The sequence below is a fragment of the Notamacropus eugenii genome, chromosome 3 (genome assembly GCF_028372415.1).
Source record: "Notamacropus eugenii isolate mMacEug1 chromosome 3, mMacEug1.pri_v2, whole genome shotgun sequence".
Lineage (NCBI taxonomy): Eukaryota > Metazoa > Chordata > Mammalia > Diprotodontia > Macropodidae > Notamacropus > Notamacropus eugenii.
This window is the reverse complement of record NC_092874.1, coordinates 345,337,355-345,353,670: the sequence shown is the minus strand read 5'-3', so window position 1 is coordinate 345,353,670 and position 16,316 is coordinate 345,337,355. Positions and strand designations below refer to the sequence as shown.

Sequence of the window (16,316 nt, the reverse complement as noted above, 5' to 3'; positions counted from 1 at the left end):
TGGGTACAATTAGCATGTTCCTATGCCAGTTCAGAGAATTGAGAAGGCATTAACAATTGAGAAGGCAATACACAATAAACAATTACACTTATCTGATTCCCTAACACAGCTATCCTTTCCACATTGTGACTTTCATATACTGAAAGTTGGAATAAGAAATTAAATGGGAACTTTTGGGGAGTTTTGTGGAAGCTGCAGATGACTTGCAAAGGTCAACAGTAACATGAAAAAAGTTTGGACACTCAGAAATGCATAAAATATGTGGATTGTGTTATACAATATCAACACATTTCATCTTTTGATACCATAATAATTCAGACTTCTTCTCTGGTACAAAGGGAGTGCCAAAAAATTTTATGTGAAGTTTCCAGTTCAAGGGGACACCAGGCCCCTAACTTCTGTAATGTGGAAGGAATAACTGTACTTATTGAAATTGGAATATATGAATGTTTGTAATTGACTCCATATAGAGAAATGTTTGAACTGGGCAGTTTGTACTTGGAAGTTCTTATCCCTTCTTCCTCAAATTATCATATCATGTGCTCCTAGTAAAAGGTATTGTCTTTGAGGGAAAGGACTTTTTTTTGTCTTTGTTTCCCCAGTGCCTAGCACAGTGTGTGTCATACAGCAGGTGCTTAATAAATGTAAATGGAAAGAACAAAAGCTCCCAGTGGAAAGCAATGTGATTATAAAGACCAAGCTTGGACCTGGAGAAGAGATGAAAAAATGCATCTCCTTCTGCTCGTGGTACAAGTTAGGTATTATGGTATGGAACACAGGAAATGCTCTCAGATTTGGTTGATATGTAGATTGGTTTGGCCAAACTCCTTTTTTTCCCCTTGTTTTTAATACTCATCAAATGTGATTGCTCGTTGAGCTGGGAAGTGGCAGGGACATATTCAGCAATGAAGGGAATGTAAATGAAAGAGATCAAGGAAAATTAACAATTAAAAAGTATTGTTGAGTGAATTGATAACTAAGGTCAAAAACTGAAATAATCTAAAAGTTCTTTATAAATCAAAATATTACAAGTTTATTGGAAAGGGAGGCACTCAGAGATTAGAGATGGCTGTTAACAATGTTTTATTTCCTTTTACAAAAAATAGAAGTGACAGGGAAATTATACTTGACAAAAAAAAATAAAACCACTGGTCTTGAAGGACCTGAGCCTAAACAATTTATGTCACTGGGAAAGGGAAGACCAATTAATATACTTATATACCCATGCACCTGATAAAACAAAATGAGATCGAGTTCTGTTGTATCTTTTACATGGTTCAAAAAAATTGTTCAGTCATGCCTTTAAACCATACATCTTTAAAAACAAGTTATATATACACATAGTGTAAAAAAGAGATTTCTTATATAGTCTAACTGCTACAAATTTAAGGCATCCTAATAAACCATTCTTTTGCTGGTGAGGATTATTTCTTATGGTCCTGTTTCCACAAAGGATATTTAAGGGATTTCCAACTGTGTCCAAAGGTCAGCAGTAAGACATGATGAGGTGTGATTACAAGAAGAGTTCCTGTAGCTCTGGCTCATCAACACTCTCTTGGCTTTTAGATTTCTCAATTTTCCAATTTATGTCACTATGCCTGAGGAGAAAAGAACGCACATTGCCAACATTAGGGAAAACTGTGGTTATGTTACCAAATAACCCTGAGCCCAAACCAATCTGCCTCAAATGTAAATTAATCATCTTCATATAAGCCACACAGTAAATATTCCAGTAACCAAATTACTTTTTCATATAAACTTCTCCTTTTTGGACAATAAAAGCAACATACAACAATACACATTTCCTTAAGAGTTCTAGAAGCACTTTCCCATCCTTACAGATGGGAATTCCAGCTCCCAACATTCAAGTCAGCTCCCTTCAGAGGAACAATACAGGATATGGGTAACAATGCAGTCTAGTTAAAACAGAAGTACTCAGTGTCTACATGGCATAGATTTGCTAGTGAAGCCTTACATTCTCAAGGAAAACTGGCTCCCATTACTGGAGAAATGGAAATCAATTAGTCAACAAGCATTCAGTAAGCCAGACTCTGTACTAAGTTCATGTGTACAAAGAAAGGCTTTTGCACTGAGAGAGATTATATTTGAGTCTGTAAGACAACATGTAAGTATAATTAGGTACGTACAACATGCGGAGTAGAGAGAAGAGAATCTCAGAGATTCTTGAGCATCCCCCTAGGCGGGGGATGTTTGGGGCTGGACCTGTTCTGAGTCTTGGGAGTTTGATAATTGGAACACGATGAGACACTCAATAGGTCATCTCTATCCAACAGTTAATAAAAGATATTTACTTAGCCATAGCACAAGAAGGATATTCAACAAAGATAGATTGTGAGGACACCTTGAGTTGATTCAGTTGAGTGGAACTCCTTTGCCTGAGTTACCCATTGTACTCCATCAGCCAAGTATGTGTGCCTCTAGCTGCTTTGTGCTCATGTGATGAGGGAGTGAGTGATGCCTGCAGTCTGAATCTTTAATCCTAAGTCAATCAAACCTTAAGGAATTTTTGAAGGAAAAATTAACTTAAGTTGTAAAAGAGGTGGGGGTTAGGATATTGCTTCTTTCACAGAGAATCATCTATGGGGACTAAGAAAGGTTTCCTGTAGAAGGCAGCATTTTGGACTAAATCTTGAAGGAAGCCAGGGATGTGAAGAGGGAGAACATTCTTGGAATGGAAAATAGGATATGTGAGAATTAGCAAATAGCACAGAATGACTAGATTATAGAGAAGGTAAAAGGAAGAAAATTGTAAGAAGAATGAAAAAGTAGAAAGCTATCAAGTTGAGAAGAATTTGAAGCACACTTTGCAAACTTTAAAATGTTATATAAATGTGAACCATTAACCAGTAAACCTGGTACAGTAGAATAACTGGTGTGGGAGGCAGAAGACCTGAATTCAAGACTAATCTCTGCAATTTATTAATGGAATAATCTTGGGCAAGTCATTTGGAACCTCTGAGTCCCACTGATGGAGTGGGAATATGAATATTTTTCCTGCTTCCCTCAGAGGGATGTTGCAAAGATCAGACAGCCAATGTCTGCAACTTTTCAAGGTGTATCATGTAGAACATTCTAACTATAAATAAATCCAGAAAACAGAAGGAAATTGCAGTGAAATCAAAGGATGACTCATAGGTTCTCCTCAAAGAGGCAAATAAAGAAGTCAGTGAAATTGGCATTACTCTAATCCAAAAGCAATAAGAAATCTTTCATGGGACATTTGAAACTCTCTGTAAAGCACGAGAACATTGACTTGTTAGAGTAACAATGAAAAGAAATGCCAAATTAGAAGAACAAAAGTGAGAAGGGATGACGTGCAATTAACAAAACTCCAACATTTCTATTTAACAAGCTGTTGGCGTTAAAAATGAGTAATGGATAAAATAAAGACATGGAGATGAAATATTGTTATTTCTTAAGGATGTTTAACTAAATAAATCAATCACCTAGAGAGCCAAGAGAACTAAGAAATTGCCTGGAAATGCTGGCTCTCTTTGCTAAGCAGAGAGCTAGAACAGCCAAGATGACAGGATTTTAGAATATAAGCCCATTTATAAAATCTTATGGTGGAGTATGGCAATAAATTATGGAACAATACGAGTCAATAGAGGAAAAGCAAACTTATCGTGAGTTCAGTGAGAGGTCCAGTTGAGTCAAATAGTTTGTGAGCATTTAAAAATGAACCTGGAAGGACAATGAATTGAATGAAAAAGTGGGAAAGAACTATCAAACAAAGCTGTTTCTATACGAGTGACAGTGGAACAACCATGTCTGAACTCTAACATTGTAACACTCAGCATATTTCATGAGGAAGTAGAAATGGCAAGAAAACAAAGATATTCTGTCTTTGAGTAGATACTAGATATGAGATTTATGTGCTGAAAGCAACATAGGTTTGAGGATGGTGAGGGACCTGAAAGAGGAGTAAGCATCCTTTGGAAAAACCATGGGTTTTATTGTTTTTTGGGGAAAGGAAATGATCAAAAATTTTCTTATGTCTAAATACTGTTAATAATGTAAATATATAAAGAGGGTATTCTTGATGAGAAAGGAGGCTTTCACAAAGAATATTATAAAGCAGACCATTAGCAACATCAGTAACACAAATGACTGAAAGGTCAAGATTTCTGTGCTTGCTTTGAGCAAGGATGGGTTTGTTTGAACAAAGATAGGTTCTGATGACACAAACAAACAGCATTTGACAGAAGAACTGTGGAAAGATGGCAGTATGTTAGGACCTTAGGAGACTGATGCCCTACAAATACCCTCCCAAAGCTCTTATAATGCACCAGAAGGAATAGTGATTAAGAAAACTGAAGAGAAAAAGCTATAAACTGCTTCATTTGATCTAGGACTGTACAAAAGACTGCCAGAATTCTGTAGAAGCTCAGAACAGAGACACAAAGAAGGAAACAGTGACGGAGCAAAAGCTACAGGAGTGTAGATACAGGAGATGGTGCCAGGTGGATTTACAGCTGAATTCTATCAGACATGCAAAAAACAAATTAATTCCAATTTTACATATAAGTAGGAAAGGAAGGAGTCTTTCTACATTCTTTCTATGGCACAAATATGGTCTTGATACTTAAACCTGAGAGATGATAGAGAAAAAAATATAGACTAATATCCTTAATGATCATCAATATAAAAGTTTTAAATAAAATATTAGCAAAGAATCTACAATATGTTAAACAATATGTTTAAAAGATTATATACACTATGATCTGGTTTAAGTTATTACCAGGAATGTAGGCTTATTTCAATATAAGGGAAGTTTTAAGCATAACAGATCATATTGATGGCAAAAATAATACAACATAACACTCATAGCTGTTAAAAATACTAGAAAGCATTGGGATAAAAGGACATTCTTTAATAAGGTAAGTATCTTACTTACTATCTAGTTAAAACCAAAAGACAAAATTATATGTAGAGGAGAAAGATAAAAAAACCTTTCCAAAAAGTTCAGGGATAAAGCAAAGAAGTTCATTCTCACAAGTACTATTTAACACGATGCTAGAAATATTAACTCAGGTAATAAGAGGAGCAAATATAAAACAAAAATAAATAAATATATAATGTATATACATGTATGTATATCTATAATAGATATGTAATATAAAATTAATAAAAATAAAAAAAGAAGCAAATATAAGTGAAGAGGAAACAAAATTATAACTTTTTGCAAATGATATGATGTTCTATATAGAGAATCTAACAGTCAATGAAAAATTAATCTGGCTTAGGGATGGGCTCTGCCACTTCCTATTTGGTTCAAATCAAGTCTAAAGGCATTTATTAAGCACCCACTATGGGCCAGGCACTGTTCTAAGTACCATGTGGCTTTGAGCAAGTCACATCCTTCTTGGGTTTTATTTTCTTCATTTGTACAATGAGGGGATTGACTTGAATGGTACATTCCATTTCTAAGCTACCTTCTAGCTATAAATTATTGAATGTATAGTTCTACATGAGTCTAAGCTCTTCAGAGTACTCAAGAAAGACTGGCTCAAAAGACATAGTTTCAAATTAAAAATATTGATCTGCAGCTATTTATGTGTATTTTATTTCCTGGAATACTCAAGTCTGGGGACAGTCAGCAGAAGTTGGAGGACGGATTACGTCCACTCCAAAACCCTTCATTGCAAATCTAGTCTTTCTGCTGTCTCCAAGTTGTTTTGCATCTTCAGAAATATCTCCTTTCCTCCTAGGGGCAGAGGAATCAGAACACTGTTAGTTTGGATGGGTCCTAAAAGTTAAAAAGCAAAAACATTCTTTGTGCCACTTTTTAGGCTTCCCCTTTAATGACAAAACCCATGAGCTTAAGACTGACTGGCTTTGTGCACCACACTTATCCACAGAAGCTCTGATGAAGTTGTCAGGCTGCCAAAACATCTCTTCCCCACTATCCCATACCAAAGGACTGCAATTAAGTCACTTATCTTTCTTAAAATTCTAGTCTGTAAGAATGAGTTTAATGAAATTATGTTCACCTACATCCTTAACGAAGTGATCTTATGTTGACCACAGTCAGTTGAATGAATTTCATTAAAGAACAGTTGTCTGCTGGAGCCAAGTTATATGTTATAGTACTAGAGTGACATTCTCTCCCTTCACTTGTGCAGATTGCAATACTAAGTGATTCTTATCCATGTCTATCAATAAATCCTCCATTGTGAGTGTGTTTGTGAGGGGTCCACCCAATGAGCTGGGGGTCTTCTTGTATTTCTCTTGCAAATACATGAGAACCATAGCAGCACAAGGGTCTCTCAAAAAAGATATAACCAGTGCATGCATCATGTCTTTTTCTGATCATGTATCTCTCCCTGATATCTTTTAATTAGTAAAGAGCATTTATTGTGTCTCAATAAAGGTCGAGTATTAAAAAAAATGTGGATCACTGTCACCAAATACAACTAGGTACCAGACAGTTTGAGGCTATTGGCAAAGCAAGAAAGACAGTCTTGTTCAATGAGATCAGGTTCACCTTTTGAGGATGACATTTTCCCAAAAATATGCAGGGGAAGCATATTTCAGCCATATCCTTTTTAGTCTTTTCCTTGAAGTCCTCCCCAAACTACCACATCTTTATCTATTTTTTATTGAGTTTTTATGACAACACTAACCAGAGTATGAAATATACACATACACACACACTCATACATATCTATATTTATAGCTACATGTAAAACTCTGACTCCCTTGTGTGTCAGTAGAGAACTTCCTGATACCTTCAAATCATCACCCCTTTCTCGAAATTATTGTTGATCAGACTTTGAAATCTATGAATAATACTGGATAGTCTAAGTATTGGCTCTGCATACAAAATTCCCAGTGTGGTTAATTTCTTGCCAGGAAAACCTACCGCACTGATGCCCACTGCTTAATGAAAATGCCTTTTAAAACGCTGCACAATTAATTGCTTGGTGCTAGGATGAAGGAATGGTACTGAAGCCATGCCTTCAAGAGAGAAAGAAATCTATTGGCCAAGATATAATGCCAATCTCCTTATCAGTAACAGGAATTGGAGCTTACTTTAATGTGTTATAGGTCACAGACTGACTTAATCAATATTTCCCTGGCATTTGAAGACAAAGGCAATTGCCAACATTCCTTTCAAATGGTAATAATACAAAGCTAACTTGTTCTTTTAAAAAACAAAACAAAAAAAGATTGATCTGCTCATTGTAAAAGTCATCCTCTGCAATTGAAACATACTGTAGTTATTCAGTTGTAAAGTTGAATTAAATTCTAAAGGGTAAAGAGAAATATTTTCCTCTGTTCTCAAGCTGTGAGCAGCTTAGAAAAGATAAACAGCAAACAAAAACCTCCTCAAGGAGTTGACGTTCCTTTTAATCCTATATTCATTGTCCTTTTAACAGGCAGATACAGGGTATGTGTTTCTTCTTTTAACAGAGATGTTCTTGGAACATCAAATCCAATTCAAGTATACTCCTGGCAGAGGGTTCCCCATAATAATTCTTTCTCATGGTCATAGTAAAGATTTTCACTACAGTGACAGCAGATTGGACTTAATTCAATTTCCAAGTTCTAGGAGAATCCAAGTTTGAAAGCTGCTTTCCTCCAGCCTCCCTTCCTCCTCTTAAAGACCATGCTAATCATCAAAATCTTTTGTCTTTTGGTACTTTATACAGTATTTGTCTCCACCACCAAGTCATGAGAAAACAGACACAGGTTTTGCTCTAGTTTTCTAAATCTGTAGTAATTTTTTTTTTTAATACGCAAAAATTTGCCAGAGAAATCCAGAAAGCCTTCATTAATCGTGGCCATTTTAGCCATCATCTGAGGTCCTTAGGTCTGAGGCACTTCTCTAAGTGGAGAGAAATAGATATTTCTTCCTTCTGCCTTGGACAGGTGTTCACAGGCAAAATGAAGCTGAGAAGTGAATTAATCATTTGATTTATTCTTTCTCAGTTTCTCACTTTGGCTTGAACTCCTCTGAAAAATCTCCTGTTCATCTTGGAACACAAAACTTCCTCTACGCTGTATCTAACTCAGGCAATGTTCCCTTTCCTTCAATAGGATTCTAAGAACAAGTCTGGGAAATTCTTTGTTTTGGTCAGGATTCAGTCATAAGACTCTAGCTCATCCTTCTCTAGCAGTTCCAACTATGGAGATGAGAAAGCCATTCCTCCAACTTTCTAAGTAAAAGTTTTAGGAAGTTTAAAGGCTGAAATGAATCCCTTAAGAATCAAGAGTCCAGATGGGAACTGAGGAATAATTTAGCAGAGAGAATGATATATAATGTCTGGGAAATGCTTTATCTCCTTTCCTTTCTTTTCATATCTCTCCTCATTTCTGTTCATGTAGAGAAACTGGGCCTTTTCCCAAGGAGTTGGAACCACAGTGAGAATTTTCTGGCTTTCCAGCCACCAGGAGGTGACGGAGTCACAACGGATAGAAGTATAAACATTTTCCTTTGCTCCAAACATTTTTCTGGAAGAATGAATCTCAATTTTTATGAGAACACATGTATTTTCATTATAAATATTTCTTATGGAACATTTCTCTTCTTTATTATAAACAAGTGCATGGCTCATAGCAGGTGATTAATAAATGTTTCTTGGTTGACTGTTTAGCTTCAGCTTCAATCAATAAACATTTATTAATCACCTGGTACTATGTGTCAGGCATTGAGCTATATGCTGGGGACACAAAGGCAAAAGACAGCCCTTGCCCTCAAGGAACTTACAATCTAACAGGGAAACAACATGCAAACAAATATATAGCAAACTATATACAGGATAAATTGGAAATAATTAACAGAAGGAGGGCACTAGAGTTAAGAGGGGTCAGGCGAAGTCTTCTAGCAAAAGATAGGATTTTAGCTGGGATTTAAAGGAAGTCAGGGAGGTCATCAGTCGAAGTGGAAAAGAAAATATTACAGGCATTGAACATGACCAGATAGTATGCCAGAAACTGAGAAATGAAGTTTCTTTCTTGTGGAACAGCCAGGAGGCCAATGTCACCAGATCAAAAACCAATGAGTAAGACAAGGTTCCTAGTCTAGAAAATGAGAGAATTGGACTAGAAGACCTCTAAGGTCCCTTTCCTTCACCAAAGCTTTATGGTTTAATCATAATCTGAATGCATATAGCAAAAGAAGTTGGGCCTTATGGTGTGGATCCTTAGGGAGTTGGCCTTAGGGTCAGGAAGCCCAGTGTTTAAAGTTCTACCTCTGACACACACACTGGCTGTTTGACCTTGAACAAGTAAGTCACTTACCACCCCAAATAACTTTAAGACTAAACCGAAGAACTATTGAAGATATACATTGGTACAGGGAGTTTCCTTCTGGAAGCTCTCTACAACTTTGAAATCAATGATCTGGAAAAAAATAAAAAAAAAAACAAAAACAAAACCTTTTAATATAACAAAGGCTTTGGTGCTCCTTAAGATAGCATCGTGGTGAGAAAGATTTCCAATCTTTAACTGGCACTCAAATAAACACTGCCTTTTTTGAAAGTTCTGGTTCTGACTCCAGGCTGGCTCACTTCATGCATGACAGGAAATTTAATTTCCATACTCTTTTGGCCCTTGACTCTGTTTCATCAAAGACTGAATGTTATGCCAAAAGCAACGAAGCAACAGATAGGACTGATGAACCAGGTTGCTTTCTGTGCAGCCTGTGCCTGTTGACAGCCACGACTAAACCTCTTTGCTGGATCATTTGCAGCCTTCATCAAAGCTTGATGGGCAGTTATATGTTTGTTGGGAGGGACTGATACAATTTTTATTGATGTTTCTCTGGCATCAGATACTGAACAAATGAGGTCCAGGATAGTTTGGTAAGAGCTCATGCAATTCAAAATTAAGGCAAGAGAAAAGTGGGTTATTTCATTTCATAATGCACATACCATGCATAGTTACGCAGGTGTTCTTCAAGTGGCAAGTTAGAGGAAAGATTGGTACAGCTGCTGCTGTGACTCTCCTGGAGAAGTATAATGTCAAAGTCAGTGAAAACATGCAATGATCTCAGCACATGCACAAAACTCAGGGAGTTTTGAATGTGATGCACAAAACTGAAAGGCCAGGAGGCACATGCTTAAATAGTGGAAATAGGAGCTTTTTTGGAGATGTAAAAGACACAATAAGGGACACAAACTTATAAGTTACTAGGATAAATACCATTTAAAAGTATCTTAAGTTTTGATGCAACATTTAAGGAAAGGCAAAAGTCTATTTGGGGCCATTTCAAGGACTGTGTTATTATTCCACATAGATTAAAATTTTCATTACCATGACAGTACTACATGATGTACAAATCCACACCTTAAAGGATTATCCAGGCTCCAGCAAATGGTTATTTAGAATAATAGTCAATGAAACTCAATTCATTACCAACAAATTTAGTAATCCTTCAGCTTAAACAATAATTTGGAAAGTCAACATCCAGTTATTCAAGATCTGACTATTCAATTAGTGGTTTATTTAGATCGGTTAATTTCCTACTTCTTCCCTGTCTGACTTCTACTTTAGTGTCCCTGTTACTTTCAGACTTCTCCACTTGGGACATTTCATTCCTCATTAGCATTTCCACAAATTTGGGCATGGACAAGAAAAGAAGATGAAAAATTAACAAGCTGTCTAACTTTGCATTGCATGAAGTACAGTTCTGGGTGAATGTGCGCAACATCGATGTCTATACCAGAATTTCAGAAGAAGCTTGGCTGATTTCAGTTATATGTGCTATCTAGACCTGTTATTACAAATTGATTGTATTGCTTGAATTTCATTTTAGCCTTTTTTTTTTTGCTTTTCAGTGGTATACACAGAGGGTTTGGAGAATGTTTCCTGGCAGAATATTCAAGATCTCAAACTTTTATTTCTCTTTAGCCTCCTCTGCAACGCAACATATATAAGACTCTATTCTAATACATTTACGTTTCCCAAAAGTCTCAGTAAAAGTTTGAATCCTAATTTATTAAGCTTAAAAAGTTTAAAAGTGAACTGAGACTTTTAGGATACTCTGTACTGCAACATATTTGTTTTTAACATAGTCTTTTAAAAATGCATGTTGGAGACCATTGCTGTAATTCCATTTTAATGCAGGCACTTTAGAAATATATATATATACATATATATACATATACATATATATGTATATATATACATATATGTGTATTTTAAGATAAATATTATATAAAACAAATATGATAGTATTCCTTTTTACATATTTATTAATACATATTAGATATATTAATATATGTATAGGGATATATTTATATATTTACTCCCTCAAAAGTCATACTCAAGTTTAGTAGGCAATTCTTTAGAAACTGCATTTCTACCTATGTTCTCAGTTCTCAGTTAAACTTAAGAGTCAATTGATCATGTAAAGGAGGAATCACTGTCAAGAACATAGCTTTCATGGGTAGGCAATTTAGAATATAAGTTCCATGAAGTCAAGGAATGTGTCTTTTCTAAGCTTTGTCTTTTGTATCTTTTCCAGCAGCTATCATACTACTCTGCACCCAGTAGGCTCAATAAATATTTATAGAAATGAGTTGAATGTGTGGCATTCTTGAGAAGAGGGCTCATAACTTCCCTGGCTTTAAGCCATTTTAGTAGACTGGAGAATCCAAATCTGATTTCTGATGAATTTACTTGCTCTTTCAGAACATTTGCCAAAGAGAAATTAAAAAAGCCCCATGAATTCCACCTGTTACCTGGTTATCTACTCATCTTGTTATTAAACTCTTTAAGGACCCCCTTCATGGGACACAAGACAAAATTCTGCTCCATGCTGAACAAGAAACAAGACATCAATTAAAGAGTGAAAGGGATTTTGCACATAGCACTCACTGCCTTATTCTTTCCTTTGCTAACACAGCTCACTGAATTTCCCTTGGCGTCTGCAGTTTTCCTTCCTAGTGAGGTAAAGGGCAGCGTTGATGAGGTCTTGCTCTGGTTGACTGTCTGGTAATTATTGTTATTGTTTTGGTTGCCACTTAATGTCTCCATGATGGACCTGAAAGTTCCAAAAGGCCTTTTCAGTTGATCGCTTGTCTCATTATTTGGGGGAAGTCGCGGGAGGACCTTACCCCTATCTTTGTCCTTTTCTCCAATAGGTTCGAGGTCAGTTTGCTCTACCTGCACCACTGGCTCCTCGAAGGTTACTCGAAGTTTCAAGTTTTGGGAAGTTCGGCGCTTGGAAGATGGAGACTTGAGGGCACTTTTGGGGCTAGTAGCAACCTTTTGAGCAGTAGTACAGTCAGGGGTAGATTGTGGGATGTCCCCAGGTGACTGGCTCTGAGGTGTACTCCCAGATGTTGTGTACTGGGTTTCTAAGTCCAGATCACTACTTTCTGAAGTAGGGGATGGACTGTGGCCATCCCCAGACTTGGAGGCCCTGATGCTAAAAGGAAACCTGCGTCCTGTGGCCAAAGTATGCTTTTTAATCATTAGGTGTAGGCTTTCGGCACTTTCCACACTTTCTACAATGGGCTGAGGCCTTGGTTTGTCAGTCCTTCGCACAGGAGCGTTCTTGAGGTCCTCTGAATTGTTTGAGTCTGTGTCAGACTCACTCAGTGACCTCTGCATCAGCTGCCTCAGTCGGGCGAGTTTCAGCTCTCTCTTCTCTGGTGGAATCTTTTTCATATTCCTTGAGGAAGCCTGAGCATCCTGGAATTCCAAGGACAGCTTTTCTTGGGTACACACATTCTCTGAAATTTCTTTCCCCAGTAATTGGCGAAGGATTTTATCTGAGTCTTCATCTTTTGCTCTGAATTTGGTACGATTAGAGGCTGATATGCTTCCAAGAACCTGAATGCCATCTTGGGTGTTTGACTTATTTTTTGTTATACACAATTCATCTGGATCAGTTGACTTCCACTGGGATTTTCCAGAAGCTGGTGAAGATGGTGAACTACAAAGAAAGGCAAAAGAAAAAAAAAGAGGCGTGATATCTTGTTTATAAATTATAATTTCTCATATTAAGGACACTGAGTGGCCCTTTGTGTGAAACAAGAAAAACCAATGAAAATTACTTTAAAGCATGTTGCCAATATATCATAACATGAGTTATTCATTTGGCCTTCACTATGAAAAATGAAGTAAAATGTCAAATATTGTTTTCTACAACCTGAGAGATATGATTATTTCTCTCTTGTATTTAATAATTAATTATTGAATTAGGGCCAAGGTTTTTCTCCTTTTCTATTTCATCATCCAGAAATCAACCAGTGTGGGAAATCTTGAGCAAGATTTACCCAATCAAGAAGGCCAAGATTTAATCAAAGACAGTAAAGAAAGTCTAAGTTTAGGCAAATGGGTGGATTCCTGCTCATTGTGTTTATTTAGACAGGGCTAGGAAAATGTGGATTCTCCCTTTTGTGAGACAGGTGATATGGATATTGATAAGTTTCTTTGAAGGAGACTGAATGCTCAGTGTTCTGTACCACAAAACCTTCATTGGAATAAACCCACTTCTCATTATAATATTCATTCTCTCATTACCTGTTAAGTGATCAGAGTTGATTTCCACCCTCAGGTGCATCCCCTTTCAAAAGACTTTATAGATGCAGAAGGTTCAACAGGCTCAATCTCTTTGGGTACTGATGGGAACAGTCACTAATCAATAAAGTTGATTATAATTTATCCAGAAACTCTGTCTCTTGGAAATTTTTAATCATTACAAACCTAAGACTGAAATAATATTGTGTAAACTTTGGGGTTCTTGTTGACTTTTGAAAATGGTAACTATAAAGACTGATAGCTTCAAGCACTATTTATGTTCTTTTTTAAAAGAAGAAAATTACCTACTCTTGTAATTTTTAAAGAAGTAAAGGACAAAAGGCAGAGTAGGGATTTAAAATAAAATGTCTGTAAGAACTTGAGGCAGCTAAATGGTACATTGAACAAAGTTATCTCTTCCTGAGATCAAATCTGGTCCCAGGCATTTACTGGTTGTATGACCCTGGGCAAGTCACTTATCCTGGGGTTTGCCTCAGTTCCTTATCTGTCAGTTCCTCATCTGTAAAATGAGCTAAAGAAAAAAATGGCAAACAACTAGTATCTTTGCCAAGAAATCCCAACTGTGGTCACAAAGAGTCAGACAGGACTTTTTGTTGTAAACAACTGTTTGTTGTGAATTCCAAACAACAATATCTTTTGCTATTACCTGGGGGAAGAAAGGAGAGACTTGCCCTCTGATCTCTGTGCTTCTAAAAGCTGCTGGAGTTGGTTCTGCAAGGTGACACGCTCCATTGTCTGCCTGAAATTAAAATAAAAAAAGTGCTATATAAAACTTTTCCTCTATGATACTTGGCATTCTCTCACTTAGGGGAAAACATGGTGCTAAACTATATCATTTCCTGCCTTGACAAAAAGGTCATCAGAAACTCTCTTCAAGTCGAGAGATGTAGGGAAGCCACTGGAAGTCAAACCAATCTGTGAATAGTTTTCTCACATCATGCTAACTACTGTAAAATATGATAATTGAACTTAAATTAACCAGACGGTGGCTGGGCAGGAATAGTCAATGTCTAACGATATGACTCATCAGTATTAGAAGTGAAAGCATGGAGGCAGGAGGACCAGAGTTCAAATTTGGCCTCAGACCCTTACTAGCTGTGTGATCCTGGGCAAGTCACTTAACCCTGAATGCCTAAAAAAGGGGAGGGAGAGTGAAAGTAGAGCAAATGGTGCAAAGTAAGTGGCAAACAAATCATACCAAGGAATGGCAACTTCTATGGGCAGCCCCAACACAAAATATCTCCACTTGAATGCTTGTTGGGACCTCAAACCCAACATGACCAAATAGAACTACATTATCATCTTTATTGCTAAATAAGCTTCTACTCTTACTCTTTATTATTATATTACATATTATAATATAGGTTATATTATAATATAGTCTTTTCCCTGGTCAGTAATGATCTTTTCTCCCTTGGTTCTTACACAGAACTCTGCACATCTCTTATGCACTTATATAATTGTCATCTGTGTATGCTATATTCCTTGACTAGACCATATACTCCATGAGGATAATCATTATTTTACACGTCCTCTGAAGCTAATTTCCTAACATTGGCAGGCTGGGTCTTGATAGGGAAGCTACTATATCTTCTGTCAGATTCTTGGGGACCTGGAGGTTCTGGGGGCTGATTTTCTAAGTAGTATAGATTTTAAGCCACCATTAGTATGCTTCCCTCACTGATAGTCAGTTGATATTAATTAGTTAACCAGATTCAATTAGTTTTTAGACACAAGTACTCAGTAAGGGAAGTATATGAAGAAGAAATCGCCAAAACATCCCTCCAAACTCTGTAAGATACTTTCCCATGGCAATATACTGAGTCCAAGAGAAAGTGGACTCCAAATTACCAAGTACATGTGGCAAAGGGGTAACTCACAGATACTGGTCTTTTTAAGTCCTTTTTTTTTCCTCTGTAGGGTATTCAGGAAGTTCCCCTTAGATCTGGAGTTGTTTTCTGCTGTTTTATTCTTTTTTTTTTTTTTTAACATAGTCCCTATAAAAGATAGATTAGAGACTACTGCTACAATTTCCTGTAATTTAGACATCTTTCCCCCTCAGTTAGCATCTTTGCTGCCCACGGTTAAGTCTGGAAGTTACTTTTCTTCAGTGTGATTAGCTTGCCCTCAGCTCCTGATACAGATACATCACCAGTTGCTGCTGTTTCAGGAACACTGCTGAGAAGTACAAATCATATAGCCCTCTGATTTTCACAAGGTCTTCTGCTCATTAAGGATGGATAGAGAGGTGACAGAGGATCACTCCTTTCCCAGCTCTCCAGAAATTCTATCTCAAGGGCTTTTCTAGAATCTTCTCTATACTGCTAGGCACTCCCATGCTTGGAGGTTTTGAACATGCTTTCTATTTTGTGGAAGACCCAAATGACATGAAGGAGTTTCTTCAGATAATGTAAATATATCTCCTGTGCAGAATTATTCCATTTTCTCCAGTGTATTTCTTTCAAAGAAATGTAGTCTCAAAGTCTGATTCAATTTCGATAGTTTCTTTGGGGTGAGGGGGAGTGATTGCTTCAGTAGAAACTTCTAGGTCTTGTTCACACCGACCTGATGCCTTTGATTGATTTAGCTGAGACTTCAATGATTTGTATTCTTACACTATAACATGATAGATGTCTAATAAGTGTTTATTGAACTGAAGTATTATTATTCCCACTTTAGAGATGAGAAAACAGGCTCAGTGAGGGTCAATATATTATAACAGAAAGAGTCCTGGATTTGGAATCAGAGAACCTGAATTTAAATTCCTTCTTTGTAAAACGAGAGATTTGAAATAGATG

General features: G+C 36.8%; 1 protein-coding gene across 5 annotated transcripts in view; it reads right to left on the bottom strand.

Moving 5' to 3' along the window:
- Nucleotides 1-1,066: 1,066 nt before the first annotated feature.
- Nucleotides 1,067-16,316, bottom strand: part of SNCAIP (synuclein alpha interacting protein) — a 229,901-nt gene continuing 214,651 nt past the window's right edge. For 2 of the 5 annotated variants that reach the window (XM_072597162.1, XM_072597160.1), the window contains 4 exons: nucleotides 14,165-14,257; nucleotides 11,848-12,910; nucleotides 9,900-9,973; nucleotides 1,067-1,598 (listed from right to left, as the gene is read on the bottom strand). In XM_072597162.1, coding sequence (XP_072453263.1) covers nucleotides 1,514-1,598; nucleotides 9,900-9,973; nucleotides 11,848-12,910; nucleotides 14,165-14,257 — 1,315 coding nt within the window. In that variant the 3' untranslated portion in view covers nucleotides 1,067-1,513. Of the gene's footprint in view, nucleotides 1,599-9,267; nucleotides 9,370-9,899; nucleotides 9,974-11,847; nucleotides 12,911-14,164; nucleotides 14,258-16,316 lie in introns of all 5 variants that reach the window. The other 3 variants (XM_072597161.1, XM_072597164.1, XM_072597163.1) reach the window with 3 other exon arrangements.